General features: G+C 41.3%; 1 protein-coding gene across 1 annotated transcript; it reads left to right on the forward strand.

Annotated features, from left to right (window-relative positions):
- The first annotated feature begins 11,019 nt into the window (after window positions 1-11,019).
- Window positions 11,020-20,771, forward strand: LOC124138794 (cell death abnormality protein 1-like). Its single transcript, XM_046505663.2, has 4 exons — window positions 11,020-12,148; window positions 18,160-18,312; window positions 18,831-18,974; window positions 19,313-20,771. The coding sequence occupies exons 1-4, from the start codon at window positions 11,305-11,307 to the stop codon at window positions 19,957-19,959; spliced, it is 1,788 nt and encodes a 595-aa protein (XP_046361619.2). The 5' UTR covers window positions 11,020-11,304; the 3' UTR covers window positions 19,960-20,771.
- The last annotated feature ends 270 nt before the right edge of the window (window positions 20,772-21,041 follow it).

The raw sequence follows: 21,041 nt of genomic DNA on the forward strand, positions 1-21,041 counted from the left end.
TAGGTATATTAAGTGGCATTGAACATATTTTTATATATTTCTTTGCACATTAAATGGGTATAAACAGAGATCACTTATTCTTTGCGTATATTGAGTGTTCATAATATTTATGAATATGTTTACATACACAAGCAAATGGTATGGTATATTAGTGTATCTTCCTGTTTCTGTCATAAATCTAAAACTGCGAAATCTGTCAAATGTGAAGGAATAACAATGCACAGATACGTTTCCACATGTAAAATAGAGAATCTCACCCGAGTGACTTTCGATATCAAATATATCAACACGAGTTGATAAAAGTGGGAAAACTCCGAGGCTCGCCGAGGATTTTTTCCACTTTTATCAAACATATTTAATCCAGCTTGATTGTCTATGTGTACCAAACTTGCTGTTACCATTTACCTGGTCACTGTCGTCATAACATTCATACGGAGACTGGATGTTAAAAGAGCAATATAATGGAAAGTGGTTTGATTCATCACATGTACCAATGCCAAAGTTTGAGATATGTGGGAAGAGTGAGGAGGAGACAATCATATAATCCACAAGACTTGTTCCATTGTGGGTCACACATGTAAACTGACCTTGCTTATCTTCAAACAGTCTACCATTCATAGCATGAATACCCAATGTTCTACATATTTCAGCAAACCTTTTGCCATACTCATTATGAACAAGGTTATCTCTGCTTGTTTCTGGTAGGTCAAGGTCATCCGAGGTAGTCATCAATATCCTTATCAATAAAATTAATATTGTCATCTGGTATAAAGTCTAGAAAATCTTTCATTCCAGCATTTAGATCACCCGCTAGAAATATGTGTTTGTCGGGATGGTCAGTCTTAATAATATTTATATGAAGTTCAAGAGCAGTGTTTACCACTTAGGTGAAACCCATGAGCACGGGTATGGTGCTGACAAACCTAGAAACATAATTGGGGCGAACCTTGATCCGGACCAACAATCGTCGGTGCCCAAGGGACGCAACACTGCACAGCGAATTGCGGCGCCTTAGACGACTGAACCGCCCGTGTCCCTTTATAACATACAATAAGATAAAAAAGGAACATGATCCCAGTTTTTTGTGGCCTTATAGAATATATGTAAATACCAGGGTCCTCTATATGGGGTTATTATTGACTGGAACATCTCAGGAAATCACACGGACGAGCAAAAGAACTGTCATAACAAATATTATAATTAATAAACTGACGAAAAAAATAAATAAAAACGAACAAACCCTTTCCATAATCATAATAATAATGTGCAAAAAAGTAGAGTCAATTGAACGATTCCGACTAAATCATAAGTATATGTTTATAAATCACAAACAAATAGTGATGGTACCAGGTGTTCGCGTATCCTGCCCCACCGGTTGCACAAGACACAAACACATGTAAAGGCAAGTCAAATATCCACCTGAACAAACACGGGGACACATGGGACAAGTCAAAATAGGGAATTGCTTCTGACATCATTCTGGTCACTGATGAGTCAGTTATGGTGTCGTTTGTTTTGCTCTTTTTTTTGGTTTAAAGCCTAACTCTGCAATATTCCAGCTGTATCATTATATCACAGCCGTTTCTTAATCTTCGAGCCTGGAAGAGACAATTCTCATTTCTCGGTGAATAAGAACACTGGACATAATAACACTGTGAACAGCACTGGTGCAGTTGTGGAAGATCCACTTGTCTGAGACACTTTCTGACATCGCTCTCCACTCATCTGGCGTTAATGGACACTGCATTGTGTACAGAATAATATATATTCTGGGTTCTTTACGCCCTTGCGGCGCAACCTGCCCACCATTACCAAATTACCGCATATGCACAGAATAATATATATTACCTAATTAAGAATTTACATACAAATAAATAATTATTGTTTATTCATAACTCCTCTCCAAACCCCTCGACGATGGCGTTCCTAGTTATGTGATGTGTTCGTACTACATATGTACTACACGAGTTTATACCCAGTGCAATATTTCACACAACCTGATAACCTAGCGGGCAAAAGAAACGCCACCAAATAAATAATGGTCGTCAGTTTTCAACAAATTTGCCAAACAGCAAGAAAACAGTTGGGAACACATAGCTGGAATGCAACTTACCTATTCCCTGTGAACATGTGCACGTGCTTCACTTGATTTGCTAAAACAAAATGCAAAATGTGGACAAAATTACCCGTATGAAATTATGGTACAAAACATGAGCAGGATTGTACTCTCTCATCACATGAAAGCGTTTAAAACAACGAACATGCCTCGACTAACCGCAGAGCAGAGGGAGAGAGCCATCGGTATGTTTCAAATGGGAGCGACGCAGGAGCACGATGCAAGGTTCATGGTCTGCTTCAAGTGCACCATTGCCAGACTTGTCACACGTCACAGGCAAACTGGCAGGACTGAGTGGAAGACCAAAGGTCACGACCCCACCGGAAGGATGACCGGTATTAAGGTCCATATTCCTAACTGTGACGTCATCGTCCGCAAACAAGCTTGGACATCCAGTAAGCAGAAGGACCGTTGCTAGACTACTCCGCTTGTATGGTCCCCGTCTATCGACCTTTCAAGGGCATGACGTTAACGTTTCTACGCCGACGTCACAGGCTAAGATGGACCAAGGCCCCGTTCCACAAAGTGATCTTTGCGCTAAGTTGATCGTAACTCCCATTCTTTACACTGACTAACGCTAAGATCGCTTTGTGGAACGGGGCCCAGGACTGTACAGCAGTGGCAGCAGAGAAATTGGGGAAGAGTGCTCTTCAGCGACGAGAGTAGGTACCAGCTCTTCAAGTCTGATGGGCGGGTTCGAATCTACCGACGACGTGGTGAACGGAAGTGGAGCCTTATGGAGGTGGTAGTGTCATGGTCTGGGTGGCATCTGCGGGGTCCAGAAGACAGATCACTACTTGATAAGCATATTCTGAACATATTTTATATTATGCTCTTATTTACGATGTCCGGAGTACAGTTCTCTTTTTGTATACACCGTGCAAATCAGAAAATTAGTCCTTGAGGAAAAAAAGGACTACACATGCATGGTTAAATAATGTCAGCTAATGACCAGAAACGGCCAGATGTATCAATAAACTACATAAAGACGATTTTGAATTATATATAATAGCTGGAAAAGGATAGCATCAACATTTCACGCATATGATTTTTATGTTTCGTGTCGGTAACAGCGTGGCTTGAAATTTCAAATAAACCAACATGTCGACATACGTGCTATAAAATTAACCTTTCCCGTATACTTCCCCGCCTACAGGGCGGGGACATTGAGCTTGTGCTATGTCACGTTACTTTCACTGACTCGGAAAACGCCTGAGGTTTTCTGCTTAAAAGCAGGGTAAAGGGGATTTATTCACCCGTAGAAAAATGTATTTCCCTCAATGCGGGATACAGAGTATTTTATCAAAATCACGTGGACCAATCAGATCTCATCATGGGGGTATGATAAGGTAGCTTATTCATGCCTTGCACTTTGTTAAGGATTTAACAGCTACAACTGTTTGAAATTACAATGAGCAATGACAGGAGTCTATGACTCCTTTTCTGATTCTGTTTTTGTGAAATCTGGAACACGCGCGGAGCCTTAATGGAATTTCTTGCCTAGCTTTGCCTATATTTTTGTTATTAATAGCCTCATTTCTATCTCAATATAGCAGCTGCTCAATTTATCAATGCCATTCACGTCCTGTTACTGAGCTCAATCTTTATCACGTAATAATAAAACACTTCCTTAATGTTATGTATACCTGATGACTGGCAAAGTGATCTATTGTGCACGTCAAGTTGTGCTATTTGTTCGACGTGTGCAGCCACAGAAGCATTTGTATCATATACTCATTAATTAACCCCCCTTGTTCGGCGTCCTTCGTCGTCGTCGACATCTGTATCTCTGGACCGATGATGCTGAAACTTTTCCTGCTTGTTTCTCAAGGGGCTCGAACATGATTTCCCCCATGGTCGTTAAAAGGAATAAACATTTATGGCTGCTGTTCATCATTTCACCGTAAACTGTACTGTAATGCTCTTATTTCTTCTCTTCTTTTACTGACAGACTAGGCATTCTGGCATTATGTTTTACTATGATGACATCATTTTTTGTTCATTCATTAAGATTTGTGTGTGTGTGAAACAGATGGGAAAGTGGTATGGCTCAGAGTTTGTGTAATCAAAAACCATGTTGGTTATTGCAACAATCTTCCATAATTTCATATCTTGAAATTTCAATTTATGTATCTTGACATTTCAGGATACTAAGTTGAAATTTCAAGATACATACTAACTTGAAATCTCAAGATAATCATCTTGAAATTTCAGGATGCTAAGTTGAAATTTCAAGTTATTATCTGATACCTAGTTGAAATTTCAAGATAGTATCGAAAAAACCAAATGGCCCTAAAAGGCTTCCGTAGGTTTAGGAAGCCTAATGGTTAAAGCGTTCGGTCGCCACGCCTAAGACCAGGATTCGATTCCCCACATGAGTAAAAATGTGTGAAACCCATTTCTGGTGCTCCCCGCCGAGATATTCCTGAGAAATTGCTAAAAGCGGCGTAAAACCACACTCACTCGCACTCACATTCATTCTTGCAGATGCAGGTAGTTCTTATTTCACATTGGTTAATACTTTGGTCCTCAAAAAATATTTGAATATCAATGCGGACGCCAACCTTTTTACTGTGACTGTTGACTACATATTCAAGTGAGCTACAGTGTCATGGTACTATTTTTAATAAGTGTTTTAGAATGACAATACCGAAGACAGATTATGTTTGTGACGTGCCATAGGTACAGTGATGGGAAGTTATATGGCTGTAATGGTGACATACAGCAGTGGTGTGTATAAGCGTCTGTGTGCTCTCGGGCGAGTGTCTCTGTGTGTGTGTGTGCTCGCGCGTGAGTGACTGTGTATGTGTGTGCCCGCGCGTGAGTGACTCTGTATGTGTGTGCCCGCGCGTGAGTGACTGTGTGTTCGCTCTCTCGCGCGCGCGTGTGTATATGTTCGCTCGTTAGTGTGTATGCGTGCGCTTATACTGAATAGGGAATAAACGCTAATACTTTCTGAAGTGTTGTAATCCACTGATGAATCAGCTTGTTGGGTATGTGATTTTGTTTAGTCAGGATCTCCATGACAATACAACCACTCAGATTTACACAAAGTGTGCACACTGTTTTTACGTTCAGAAGGCAAAACATATAGAGGCAATGGTTATAGATAAATACCTCATTAAGAAATAAACAGCGAGTGGGAGTTGTCTATCGCACAATAAAACCCTGCAGGAGAAGAAACCATGAAGGACTACGCCCAGCATGGTTTATTCTCCCTGCAGCGTTTTATTGTACTATACACAAGACCACGAGTCGTTTATTTCTTATATGTACGTACAGACCCTAGGATGAGGATAAAATGTACAAGGTTAAAAAATATTTACCCGTATTTAAATAATGATGACTCCTTCAATAGAATCCGATCTCGGCTGTCCGAAGTCCATTTTATGACCAGGTGGGTATTTCAAGCATATTCTCACAATCCTCAATCCTCTCCTGCTTTTGGATGGGATCGTTCCGCCATCGCGTTCATCTACGTTGCCCAGCTACGTCTATGAGACACAACTCATTCGACACTCCCCTCTCAAAAACAATGTCGTCCAATATACGACATCATCAGGTTACGAGCGCATGTTCGAATCTCCTGAAATGATAAAACTATGGCTTATCGTGAAATAAACCACGTTTCATTCTTCATTGTTCTTTGCGACTTATCGCGTAGCTATCTAATATAAATAGTAACATTAGTCTAGTAATACATCACCAAGGAGCCAGGGGGAATTGAACCCAGTTCTTTAGCGTGATGCCCGAACCATTGGTTTGCAGCCGAGTTAATCCCCATAGTTATCTATTAAGTACTACACTGTCCATAATGAAGCATGGTACATAATATATGTGACAACTCCTGACGCTATTACCGGTGTACAGAATCAAAGATAGTTAGAGTGAGTGAGTATTGTTTTACGCCGCTATTCGCAATATGCCAGCACTATCACGGTGGGGGACACCAGAAATGGGCTTCACACAATGTACCCATGTCGGGAATCGGACCCGGGTCTTCGGCGTGACGAGCGAACGCTTTAACCACTAGGCTACCCTCCCGCCCCTAAAGATAGTAAAAAAATAACATGTATAATTGATATAAGACCTGTTTCCTGATGATCTCAATGATGCATGTTGGAGGAAATACATGTCAGCATAGCATAGCATAGCATAGCATAGCATAGCATAGCATAGCATAGCATAGCATAGCATAGCAAATTAATTAGGAGCTATTAATTAGGCATTATACTCCGAAGACGATATGTATCATGCACGTAATAAGTATATCTCCAGATTGAGTACCATAGTATTACTGGGTATTTTGGGAACCAGTTTCTGAGGAAAGGGAGGGTAGAATTACAAGGTTTATTCACATAATCCCAAGTCGTGTAACCCTGTGAACCCGGGATGTTCTCCACATACACTATCGTGACAAAAGAACAGGATCTAAGTACTAAATAGACTTCTTCTGTAAGTCTTGCCCTCTCTGTAAATCTTTTATTGAAGTTAGTGTGTGTGTGTGTGTGTGTGTGTGTGTGTGGGGGGGGGGGGGGGGGGGGGGGTTTACCTTCGTGCGACCCGGTTGTGGTGTGTGAATACCCCACCTTTGCTGTCTGTTATTCGCTCGGTTGAAACTGTACGTCATAAGGAAATATCAAGCTTATATGTCACTAACTGTGAGCAGACCCATTAACTATGATTTGTCACGCGGAAAGCCTGTTTGAGCTCGGTTACATGAGCAGACCCATTAACTATGATTTGTCACGCGGAAAGCCTGTTTGAGCTCGGTTACATGTATGGGGTCGTGATTCCCGGAATGTACCTACTGCCACTAGTCCGACTCAAACCGTGAACATCCAGGTAAAAGTAGGTCTTCAGCAACCCATGCAACCACTTGAAAAAATGATTTCACCGAAACATCACAGAACGTTTTCAGAACGTTACTAGGCTGATAGGTCCCGATAGGTCTCTTGCCTCGGGTAGATGACATCTTGTTTGTTTGTTTGCTTGTCTGTTTGTTGTTTTAACTTTTATTTTTTTCCAGCAGAGGAATATCGGTGGTAGATTATTGTATTAGCGCTTACGAATTGTTAGACAGTATCAGCAATTGTAGGTAATAAGAAAAACGACCTTGCAACTGAACCGGATGTATAGATGTAATTGATCCTACAACTATACTGATACTGGTCCATGCTATGCTGAGGTGGAGGGTTGATCTTGATGTCAGTGTACAGTCCGACAGCTCGGGGCAATACAGGATCATACAGTTCACGTGTTATATCCACGTGACGGGTAGCCTGGGATTTTATCGGGGAAAAAACGTCCCAGAAAATTCTTTAAAAAAAATAATTATGCTCCAGACTGATGGTAAAGAAATTGGCCTGCGACGAAAAATACATAGTTGCAACATGTTTTTTTTAACGATTTGGGCTCTTAGTTTTTTTTGTTTTTTTTTTAAATGTCTGGTTTTGCAGTTCACATGGCATCCCAATGCTGCCGATTGACTGTTACACTCGGACAATGAGGGCTCGGTAATACTCGGTTAAATCGGTTACAGCCAACAGATCATTGTACCGTTAACCACTTATCCTTTCAGTCGACTGGTAAAGTGGTAATCAACCGACACCACCACTTTATTTCAAGGTTGAAGGTAGTGGTTATGAAAACCGTTGGTTAACATTTGTTAATTTAACACTAGGCATTAGACTCCTGCAAAACACAAGGCGTATTACATTGTTCACTCAGTAAGTCTGAGAGATGTTTTATCAATGTGATGTGCTGCTGATCTGTGCAGATAGAACGTTCCATAGTGACGTACTCAGAAAAGTGTTACTTGTACGACTCGATGACTTTCTTTGAGGAAGAAACAACACTTTCCACATGCCCTGCACGAATAGCCACAGTGTAACGGTCTATTTCATGTACACTGTCAGGCATTCCATTGAAAACAAACCCATGATGCTTAAAGTTCGCACACCAAAAGACCAAGTAGCTGATCAATACATCAAGTTCACTCACCAAAGACCAAATTGCTGAAATATGCATCGACTTCGCATACCAAAAGACTAAAGAGCTAAAATATTCGGACAAGTTCGATAAATAAAAAAATCATATCTGTTTAGACACTTAATTTTGTACATCACTGTAGTGATTTGACAACCGCGAGGATTTGTGAGACTTTCTTAAAATTGTTTTAAGGCGCATAACCTCGCAAGAATATATCCACATACACTTTCTTAATTCTATTAAAATAGTTATCTGGTGCGACTACCTGTTACTATTCAATATCTATTTCAACCTGTTCACGTGTGTTCATTGTCTACAGTAGTAATATCTGTGTTAGATTTAAACATTTAAACATCAAGCTAAAGACTATTCCCATCGATCATTGGGTGATCAGGAAAGCAATATCTACTCTATTGACTAAATATGATATCACACAAGCGATATCTCCTGTGTGAGCCATTTCTGCATATTAAATGAGGTTTGCTATATTATTTCTCCTACATCTACACATTTCAAACTGATTCTCAAATACTACACAAATATTATTAATATAAAAATGACTTCAAGCTTACCACCAACCCTACTGCTAAATCATCGCTAGATTGCAACCAACTAACATTACACGGAATTTGTCATGACAGCACGCGAGTGGAATTTGCACAAACAGGACCCAGATATGTTTGAGATTATATCAGTTTCGGATATATATCGATTTCATAGGATAATGGATAGGCGTGGGTGAACACTGAGCGTAGGCGTGGTGTGCGTGGTTGTGGCTTTAGGTGTGTTGGGTGTGTGGTCATCAGGCATAGCTTCTGTATCGCCACGACGTTCTGCATGAGAATAGGTTTGAAATGTTTCAGTTTGGAGATAAACATTATTTGTTTTCAGATTTGAGGGTGTTATTGAGTATTTGATACCCGGAAATTTCATTCGGAACTGACGTCGTTGTTAATGTATCTGTTAAAATACATTGAAAGTGGTTGTACTTATTCTAGGATTATAATCGTGAGTGTGAGTGAGTTGGGTTTAACGCCGCTTTTAACAGTATTCCAGTCATATCGCGGCGTGTCAGCTTCATGTGGGAGGAAAGTGATATAATCGTGAGACTCATGATCGAACATGCATACAATGTACTACTTTAAATTTTAGTATTTCGTTTTCCGTCGCTTTATAACATGCATACATGCAATAGGCAAATACGTTAAGAATATATTGTTTTATGTGAGATGAGAGCGGACAGCTGTCTGTTTCTGTGATCCCTTGACATTGTTCATTGACCACATGAGGACAGATCAGTATGTTTCATTAAACCTCAAAACTACTGACGGCCTCTGCCCGCAGAGCGGAAGGTCGGGCGTTCGATCCCCGGTGACGTCATACCAAACCACGTTAAACGATGGTACTTGCTACCCTAAAGTTGTAACCCTGTCTGGCGCTCGGCTTTTAGGGGCTGAAATAAGGACTGGTTGGCTCGGAGACAGTATACTGTGTCTGAGTGGGGTATTCATGTTAAACTGCGGCATGGTATCTCAGTTGGCTAGCACTATAAATCGGCATCAGTCTTGGCTAGTATAAGCAGCCACGCACACACATACACACACATACACACATGTTGCTATATACATTGTAAGTGCAATAATCTTGAACGCGACGTTAAACCCCATTTCTCCTTACCTCACTACTACTACTACTAGAGGAAATGAAAATCCCCGTGCACCATTAAAAATCCTATTAAAATAATATTAATATGGATTTTCAGTCATGCATGATAATCACATGTACAAACACTGCCACAATAACACATGATGACCCTTTAATGGCACATGCGCCCCGGTCGTTACATGCATAAAATCCCATAGTAAAATATTCGTCGAACGTTCAAAGAAGAGTCAATACAAACAAAGTAGTGAGTGAGTGAGTGAGTGAGTATGGTTTTACGCCGCTTTTAGCAATATTCCAGCAATATCACGGCGGGGGACACCAGAAATGGGCTTCACACATTGTACCCATGTCGGGAATCGGCGTGACAAGCGAACGCTTTAACCACTAGGCTACCCGACCGCCCCTACAAACAAAGTAAACAACGGAGGTGTTTTAACTGTGAAAAACAACTTTGGCCAAACCTCGTAAACGTTATGCCCCTCTTGAAATGAGCCGCTTCGTGCACTTGAAGTGCTTGAAACTGGAGTTGCACAAATCGTTGTTATAGGTATTTGGTGTTCATCGTAACATCATACAGTAACTCTTTCATGTGATTTGATGCACTTCGCGAAGTATGACCCGTTTTATTACAATATAGATCTTGATTATCGATCTGTGGCACTCAGCGCGACCAGTGATCTAACAATTGACACCGCACTCCATTAGCCTGAGATGACGTTCACAGGGGACATATCTTGACACTGCCGTGGTGAATTCAAGTTCAATGGACATCAGTCTATTTTCCTGTTGCAAATCGTCCTTCGTTTTGCTTTATTTATTTTTTCCCATGATAGTCAGTGATACGCAGATAAGTGATAAGTTTTCCCCGTTAGTTTTGTTTGCTTGTTGTTTAACGTCGCACTCAGCAATATTCCAGCAATATGACGGCGGTCTGTTGATGATCGAGCCTGGACCAGACAATCCAGTGATTGATTCATAAACATTGATATGACGATATCTTATTCCATCGAAACAAACACAACCACTTCTTCATTTGAGGATATGTTTGGCTAACACAAATATGCCATGAAATACTCACTACACGGGACGATGCATTCAACCGCTCCCATTTATTAAACAAACTGGGACTGTGGATATTTGAAAGATGCATTGGCTAACAACTAAGAGTACAACCGCAACTGGGTCATTCCCTTGAGGCAGCCCCGCTATATACATAAAGACTCGTTGACACGATCGCTCTGTTCCGATTTACTGAAGCGCGGAAACCGACCGGACTAAATAGATCCGGGTTCGTTCGGATGATCACACCCTCTGCAGCCAATAGGCTGGTGAGACAGCCATCTGACCTTAGTGTATAGTTGTTCATGTGTTGAACATACTCGTCGCCATAGGACAGGTTAACAGAGGTTGTCAGACTGTCCCAGGAGCAGGTACTTGCGTCAGTGAGGCAGTGTGTTGAGAGTGTGTTGAGAGACAGTACCTTGTGTTGCTGAGGTTAAGGCAGTTTACCAGTCACAGTTACCTAGTTGAAGATGTCCGCTGTGGTGATGTGGCTGTGTGTGTTGAGTTGTGTCATCACATATGCATCAGCAACTGGAAGGGAGAAAAGGCAGCTGACGCCAGTCAAGCCATCCTGTGATGTAATGGGCCCTTGTTTCTTTGGCTCATTTTGTAACAACGGTGGGACATGCAAGACGAACATGACGACATGTGGCATCTACTGTGTCTGTAAGCCAGGGTTCACAGGAAAACTTTGTGACACATGTGAGACCGACCCGTGCGCTGTCAACTCAACCTGTCAGAATGGAGGGACCTGTGAAAACAAAGCCTGTGAACCAAAATGTAAGTGTCCTTCTGGGTATATGGGGGATCTTTGCGAAACGCCGGCCCCTTCGACGACCCTGACTGTCACGTCGCCTACAACGAATCAAACGGCACCGTCAAGCACCGATACAGGGTGTAGCGTGGACATGTGTCTGTATGACAACCCATGCACTAATGCCGGAACGTGTGCGGACTGTGGTACATCCTGCATTTGCACTATGGAATATACTGGACGGTTTTGTGAAACGCTACTGTCATCTACTTCGAAAGCGGAAACTACAGTCAGCGCATCAACAGCATTTGCACCAACAATGTGTAAGAGCGGTTATTTCTGTTTCCATGGCGACTGTTTAATAACAAGTAGCGGTACAAGATGCGACTGTCACAAAGGTTTCACTGGTCAGTTTTGCAATTGGCCATGTGACCTTGACTGTGGGGACAATGGAAATTGCAGTCGCCTTGACATCAGCAAACCTGAGTTCTGCAACTGTGTCTCACCTTACACCGGTGACGCCTGCACGGACGTAATCCAAAGAACACGCATTATTACAGGTGAGGCAAAACACACAATGTATAGGGACCGACCATTTCACACCCTGGGGAGGGGTTGGTGGGGATGGGGGTTGGTGGGGGTGCGCTTTGACATTACCTACCTCCACCTTCCCCTCCACACACACACGCACGCACGCACGCACGCACGCACACACACACACACACACACGAACATACGCTCACAAATAAAATGTTCTGTCCCAAATAGACAAGGAGTCTAGCCGGTAAGTCCCTCGGTGTAAAATAGACTTTTCTTTTAGTAAAACCAAGATAGTCCTGTTACGTGTCCCTCGAAGCAGTCCCAGACTCAAAGGGAGCCAGCGTCGGAACAGGGAATAGTCATACCCTGTATTCGGAAGTATTTTACTGTATAATCATATACTCCACTATTTATCTTTCAAACAGGTCGGCGCAACTGATTACCTCACGCAAATGTGAGCATTGGGGGCATAGTGGATAAAATTACACAAGGACTGTTCACGATGAGGTTATTGTCAAGTGCCTCGCCTTAAGAGGTTATATCCGACTTGGCAATTTAGTGCATCAAATATCTATAACTAGAAAGCGGACTCAAAGGGCTTGGTTAGAAATGATAAGCTTGTGTGGATACTTACAGTCTGTTGGCAATATATGTATATTATTTCAGAAAACAAATCTCTACGCGCTTTCGTCATCGTCTTCATGACTACATATCCATATAGTTTATACGCTGAGTCACTCCCTTGTCCTATTGTCTGGGTGCGCTTATTCGTCTCGCGTTTCAAGCAAAGGGCACTTGTCTATTATTAGACGATCACGAGCGAGTACGGATGAGTATTCACGCGTGTGATCGACAAACAGTAACACTGAAAGCAGTTCGGGTTAGGCACATGACCCCCGAATACCGCAGGCGGGGTTCCGGGTCGGAATAGGTCCCCAACAACCTATGCTGTTCACAGGAGGCGACTAAATGGATCGGGTCGGGCTCGGTGGTTTCGTTGAGTGCGTGCCATCGACGGATACCGACGCCGTTGATCGTTGCTCATTGTATCAATCACTGATTTATCTGGTCATGGTTCGATTATTTACAGACCTCCGTCATATATAGTGCTGATAACGTCGTTCTCGACAGTAACCCAGCTATACGGTCTGTAAATAATCGAGTCTGGACGAGAGAATCCAATGAAGGGCATCATGAGCATCGATCTACGCCGTTGGGATACGATGACATGCATCAACCAAGTCAGCGAGCCTGACCACCCGATCCCGTTAGTAGCCACTTAGGACAAGCATGGAGTCTACCCCGGATCTATAATGTACTGAAGGTATGGTGCAGTTTTTCAGAGTGGAAGTTTATGGCGAAATATTGTTCTGATGTCTCAGAGTCCATATACCGGTACAAGGTCTGCCCTAACAAAACATTGATGTAATTGTTGGGCTATAAGGAAGCTATATTAAAATCCTATATCAAAATTGTTTCAGTCATACCTCGCAAAATGAGGAGCCACTGATGTGATCGTAGTGACGTGTACGTATTGACCAGACATGCATAGACAAACGTCCCAACGATCGCGAACGCAAACCCAAGAGTCCCTGTACCCGGAGACAATAAGAATGTCAACAAACGTACTGCTTGCTATCCCCTCTGAGAGGTGTACAAGTACGGGCCGGAGGTAGATTTCCGCTAGAACCCATTGTCCCTTTATGTAGTGGGACAGATGTCCCCAGGGCATGAATCTGCGTAAACAGTGTGGAGGATGTAAGGAAAGTGACCGTTATCCCTATGTCAGATAGTGTAACAGTGTAAGGGATCTTAAAGTCTCTCTAAATTCCCTACTCATGTGTATAATACAATTGTAAAATGATTTGGTGTCTACTTATTCTGTTTTCATTATTTCTGTTAAATGCTGTCAGTTTGTACAAACTGAAAAGTGTATGTAATTGAATCTCATGTACCACCGTGGGTGTTTTCCTGAGATATAAGCAACCAATGTTTGCCGTAAAAGGCGACAAGGCTTGTCGTAAGAGGCGACTAACGGGGTCGGGTAGTCAGGCTCGCTGACTTGGTTGATGCATGTCATCGATCCCAATTGCATGATGTAGTCAGTCACTGTATTGTCTGGTCGAGACTCGATTATTTATAGCTGGAATATTGCTGAGTGCGGCGTTAAACAACAAACCAACCAACCAACCTGAGATGTAAATGAGCTGTGCTGTCACCACACAGTACTCAAGTGAGCCGGTGTCCCGGTATAAACTCCCCCGGAGAATCTGTTCTGAAATATAATCTCCCCCGGGCGGATAAATTTCGCGCCCCCCTCAGTATAAAGTCTCCCCCCTGATTATTCGGTTTGTTGCGATGTCTTTAAGTACTATATTCTTTAAATAGTTATCTTTAATGTAAGGAGGGTTACTTTAAAAAATAGATTATGAAATATGGTCATAATGAATTGATATTTCAGCATATTTTATTTGGTAACTGTACCTTCCCTCCTAAAATAATTATAAGACATAATCATACCAAACTTATTTGAATGAAATGACTTAATGTAACATGACGGTTACTGTTGTAACTGAATTCAGAAATCTTATTAATCCTCGCAAACATTCGGTTTTAACACTAACTACGTAAAAACTGTCAACATATCCACGCGCGCCTCCAGCTCAGGCTGTCCGTTATACTCTGATTAAAGATCTAAAATATATTCCTTAATACAGGCTACGATTTTAAAATGGTATCAGTGTAATATCAGTGGCTAGAATATCATGGTGAAACCAGGTTTCTGTTAAACATACAACATCATAACTATCTAAGTCAGCACTGATTAAATCTACTTTGTCTTTAAGACTGCGTACGGTTAGATGTATAATCTTTAAATCTGGACTATGCAAAGGTCCTAGATTCGGATGGATATCACCACAGCAGAAGAGAAAAAGTAAAACTAAGAATGATAATCGGAAATTATATAAGCAAAGTAACCCAAAATATAGAGAAATGTGTATCATCTTCCCGAAAAGATTAGCATGTAGAATAGATTCAAAAACACCAACCGCCAGCCTGTATTAAACAACATCGTCAAAGCAAAGTGTACATGTAAAAAATTGTTACAATCGGGCTGGCGGTGAATCTTAATGAAGAACACCTTGTTAAAAAAACACACCGAAACTGATTTGCATAACTGATGTCCACAACATATTGCAAAATATGAAAATAGTAAAAATGATACAGTATAACCTCACACTGAAGAGAAAACAAAAACAACACAGAGAAGTAAAATAGCACGTCATATAGAAATGAGATAAAGTAATCTGAGAAGGGGTTCCTACGTTATATACAACTTAAAATAAATATTATAATGAAAAACGAAAGGAAAAGTGGGGACCCTCAACCACTGAACTGCATGGCAAGTATTTATAAAACGACCGGGGGAGGAAATATTCTGGGGGGAGATCTTATTTCGTAGGGTGGGGGAGATTTTATTTCGAGAGGGGCGGAACTGTACCGGTATAAATTCGCCGGGGGGAGATTTTATTCTGGGGGCGAATATATTTCGTGACACCGGCATGAAGCGGAAAATTACATGGAGAGGATATGGGCTCACCTGGTCATCCGCCCTTGTCACAGACTGACGTCAATGCCTATTGTGTTTCTCGACTCGCTTCAGTGATCATTATAATCTGAGTGACAGGCATGTCTTGAATATTTAAAAACTAACGGGTGTTGTGTATTCTTTCATTGTAGTGACAATTGTAGGTTCGATTGGTTGAAGTAGTCAATCGGGTGATCAGGCTCGCTGACTTGGTTGATTGCGCGTCATCGGACACCGACGGCGTGGATCGTTGCTCAATACATCAATCACTGGATTATATGGTCAAGGTTCGATTATTTACAGACCGCCGTCATATATCTGGAATAGCGTTCATAACGTCGTTCCGAGCAATATTCCAGCTATGCGGTCTGTAAGTAATCGAGTCTTAGGTTGCCCTAACAAAACGTTTATGTCAGTGTTGTGCTGAAAAGACATACATAAACAAGGTTATCTCGACTCGCTTCGGTGATCATTACAATGTCTTGAATATTTAAAACCTAATGGGAGTTTGGGAGTGTATTCCTTCATTGTAGTTACATTCACACTGGCCACACCCGTAGATTTGATTGCTTGAAGTGGTCAATACATTATTGCAATAAGCGTTTTCAACTATCTGTGGACTTTGTACAGGATTCATTCATAACAGAAAAATATTCAATTTCACCTATACTGTCGTGGTGTAGAATCGCTAAACTAGACCAACAGGTAGCAAGAATACTTGGGTTGGGCCCTGTTTAGTCCTTGTCATAAAAGGCGACTAACGGGATCGGGTGGTCAGGCTCGCTGACTTGGTTGATGCATCTCATCGATCCCACATTGCGAGGATCGATGCTCATGATATCAATCACTGGATTGTTTGTTCCAGACTCGATTATTTACAGACCGCCGTCATATAGCAGGAATATTGCAGAGTGCTGCGTTAAACAAAAAAACAACAACCAACCAACCAACCCTGGGGAACACATTCGGGAACACCTAGTAGCATCACAAGTGCTTCAGAAACACATGCTCATAATGTAGTCGGAATCGTGTAATCGACTCTGCTTTAAGCAGAGTTGTCTTATGACTATGGAAAGGGTTTTGTCGTTTTTAGTTATGTGTCATCATTTGATTTGTAAGTCGACATTCTGGTTAACAAGATCATTGGGGGTGTGGAGTGGGGGTTGGTGGGTGGGGGTGGAGAGGCGGGGGAGGGATGTCCTTTGGGACACTTTACGTACTCGACCAATTTCATCTCGCAGCTAAAACCATTTGCAGGTTACGGGTCGCTACTGGATGTCATTTCTAATTTATGTGGGGGCACGGGTGGCCCAGTCGTCTAAGGCGCCGCGATTCGCTGAGCAGAGTTGCGTCCCTGTGAAACCAGAACCCTGTGATTGTGGGTTCGAATCCCGGTTCGCCCCGATCATGTTTCTAGGTTTGTCATCACCATACCCGTGCTCGTGGGTTTCACCGAAGTGGTAAATGTCTGAGACCTGCATCATTTCGGGTTTTCCCCCCACATTAAGCTGACACGCCGCGATATAATACTGTTAAAAGCGGCGTTAAACCCAACTCACTCACTCTAATTGATGTAATATTTGTTCATCTATGACAAAAATATCGATCTTATCCATTAGTATGTGCGATTGGTATTCATTATTTCTTTCTGTTTCTGTTTATCTCAGGGTTAAATATATACTCACCGCCAATAGAAACGCGAACCATAGAAACATATAGAAAAGTATGTTGGTTAAGATGAGATGTTTCCAATGTGTACCACTTAATGACAAAACAGTCAAATGTTACCACAGAGAGTCTTTATTCTTATCACGATATGCTGCACGTGATTTCCAAAACGTTACACCCTAATCCTGCACGAGACAAATTGTGCATCTCGAGTCATGGATCTATGACGTCACATGTGATGCGTTCATGAGCGTCGTTTCATGCAAAATAACAGTATGTTCGTTTGTGCATCGAACCAAACTAATGTCTCTTGAATATGAGTAATTCTTCATATATTACCAACATATATGGTTTCTTGTACGTTTCTTTTAGCGGTGAGTATATAAGCGATCATATAGCGTGTTGTTTTGGGTGAAAAGTTTAAAACACCCGAGTTAAATAAGTAAGACACTTTTCCTCAGATTTGCCATTGAATCGGATCAAACTAATCGTCGACAGTAACTGAACTGTGTGTTGCCCATTGTCCCGTGGGTAATATGCGTTACAAGAACAGGCGATCTCATATCTTAATCTTCCATAGGTGGCCCAGTCGCCAAAGGCGCTGAAATTTGTGTTGAAGAGTTCGTGGGGTTGAATTTCAGGTTCGCCCTGAGTATGATCCTTGGTTTTAACCGTAGTACATCAGATCTGGAAGACCATTCTTAATAACTACGATTATGATTACAGTTTGTTTGTTCAATGTCTGTCACATTGATATTATATTTTGTTCTATAGTAACCGGAAACTGGAAATCCTGGCTGATTGGGTGTATAATTGCACTATTGGCCGTCCTCGGGTCCCTTGTCCTCGTGGCCTATGTCCTCATGAGGAAGAGGAACATCTTCATCATGCGAGTCCTATACTACTTCCAGCCTCACGAGGATGATGGTGAGTAATGTCAGTTGCTACGGGAGACACCACAAAGCAGTGTATGGTTATTGCAGAGTGGGAAAAATTGGAATAATAATAATAATATTATTATTATTATTATTAAGTCATTATCTGGATTATAATATATGAGAGAGCGATGTAGTACGCATGCATTAAGATTATGGATCTGACAGGTCTCTATATTCGCTGATCATACATGATTCCAAACTAAATTCCAATTTTTAAAAATCATCATGTCATTCTTAATCATCATAGTACCCTATTTCAGACCTAGATCATTTATCTGCGTAGGCACTGATGTGACGGCAAACAGCACAAAGTACATAAATTTTAAAATGAATATGAAAGTGATGGAAGAAATGACAACTACTGGTGCTTTCACTGAGTCGAGGAGACTTCAGTGGAGTCCATCCTCTTTTTGTCTATGGTCGTAAAGAATGTTGTTACTCTCGTCAGATAAAACATCAGCATTCTCAGAATACGAAAAGTAGCATATGTGTACTTGTCATTTGTAGATGGAAAGGAATTTGATGCTTTCATATCGTACAAGTCCTCACCAGAAGATGAGACGTTCGTTTATAGGACTTTGTATCCCGAGCTGGAAAAACAACGGGGCTTCAAGCTGTGTTTGCATCAGAGAGATTTTGTCCCAGGAGAAAGTATGTATGTCGTAGTTAGCATGTAAATGTGCGTGGATCCAATAAACGTAACTTGAGTTTTCAAGGTTCCTTTCGTTTCAAGCAAGTAACTTCTACGAATTTTAGAAAATGAAATCTGAAACTCCTACAATATGGCCAACTTTCCAGAAAATGATCTCATCCCCGTAGAATGTACTGGCTGAAATACTTTTAATAAAAAATCTTGTCCTTTCTAAGACGTCCTCTGTAATATGAGTGAAAAGAATTCTTCCGTTTCCTATTTGTATGTTTCATACTCGGAATGACCTTGACCTCTTCTTGAAGAACATATTTTTATGCCATTCCTGTATGTGTTTCAGCTATAGCAAACAACATCCTATGGGCCATCGAGAAAAGTCGGAGAACGATTCTGGTTCTGTCCCCGAAATACATGGAGAGTGACTTTACCAGGTTTGAGTACCAGGTTGCACACAATGAGATGCTGAAGCAGAAACACAAGGTCATCCCTCTCCTTCTGGAGGACATCAGTCAACAGAAGCATCTCACAGACAGAACCCTCACCAGCATCCTAAAGTCGATCACCTACATAGAGTGGCCTCGGAACGGAGAAGAGAATAAGCTCAAGACATTCTGGCGAAGGCTTGAACTCTCTCTGCCCAAAAGGAAGTCCAGGTCCATTGAAGATGGCGGGACAGACACTAAAACATCAAGGCCTACATCTTATGCAAATTCTGCTTTTGAATCCAGTCCGGAATCTTTCAGTCTGGAACGAAGTGGGGAAAAGTCAGAAAAAGAGGTTTTTAAGATACAGGATAACTTGCAAGGAAAACAGGGTCCAGCCAAGGACGATTTAGAGAAGATTGATCTGGTGGTAGAAACTGAAGAAAGTAAGAAGCCATCGAGCAGTAAGAACCTGAAGGACTTTTTCGCAGAACCATGTAATGATGATGTGTTTAATGCAATGCGTGAAAGTTCAGAGAGACTGGAACAAACTTTAGAGGTGTAACGCTAAGCCAATAGGAGCCAGGAAAAAGAGTGCTACGCGCTTGTGTACACACGGATTTGAACCAAAATGACTATTTCAGCCATGTAAATATATGTATGTACTTGCAACTGTATAGAAGACAATATTACCATGATAATGTACAGCTTTCAATTCTAATTGGTGTAGCAGAGTATCAAGTCATAATATATTAACTTGTACAGCTGCTTAATTTGATCGAGTGGCAAATGTTTTGAAGAGAAAATCACATGATTCTGATAATTTTCGGTTGTTTGTGGAAATAGAATATATCCGATTTCAGGCGGCCTGGCTTTTGTAATTTTGTGTACCTAGACATTCTATTTTCATTCAAGGGCTTGCCAAAGTCTTGATAAGACAGGAGCAAACCACCGGAAGCAGACTTTTTTATTTGAGAGTTCAGTTCGTATTGAACAAATAAACAAGTGACCCTCACAAATATCATTTCACATCACCAATTACTTATGTGTATCTTATTTTCTTATGGTGTCAGTGAAGAAAACGAGGATTCTGAATTTATGAATTATTGTGTTGTTTTCTGAATTTATCATTAACAGATGTAAAATACCTGGAAATGACCGTCATGTTAATATATTCCGAAAGGTTTGTTATTACGCCACAAAGTACTGAAGTATATCAAGTATCCCATTGCATCAAACTAAAAACTGTTCTTAATGTCAGTTAAGTTATTTTTTGTTGGAGACAATATCCCCTGATACACCTGTCGACGTGGTAGTGTCAAGGCTTGTAAAAACGTGGAATCATTATGTAATAAAGATGGAAAAACCACAAAAAAATGTGTTCTATTACTCAGATTACCTATATATACCTTTAGACGACGTTCATATTCATAGTAATAAATATTTCTTTTGTCCAGGCATCCTGAAATAGCCATTTTAAATTGGCACATAAAACAATGGGTAAAAGCCGTGTGACGTCATATTCTGGACCCGGTCGTGTCAAAACTTAATTAACTTTTGAGCACGTTCTTATTCCTGTCATCTTTCATATGAGTAATTGTCCCGTTCTCTTGACTCGAAAACTCAAGTTGAGTCCCATGGAGACAC

This window comes from Haliotis rufescens, unplaced genomic scaffold, assembly GCF_023055435.1.
Source record: "Haliotis rufescens isolate VD_foot unplaced genomic scaffold, xgHalRufe1.0.p SCAF_2, whole genome shotgun sequence".
Taxonomy (NCBI): Eukaryota; Metazoa; Mollusca; class Gastropoda; order Lepetellida; family Haliotidae; genus Haliotis; species Haliotis rufescens.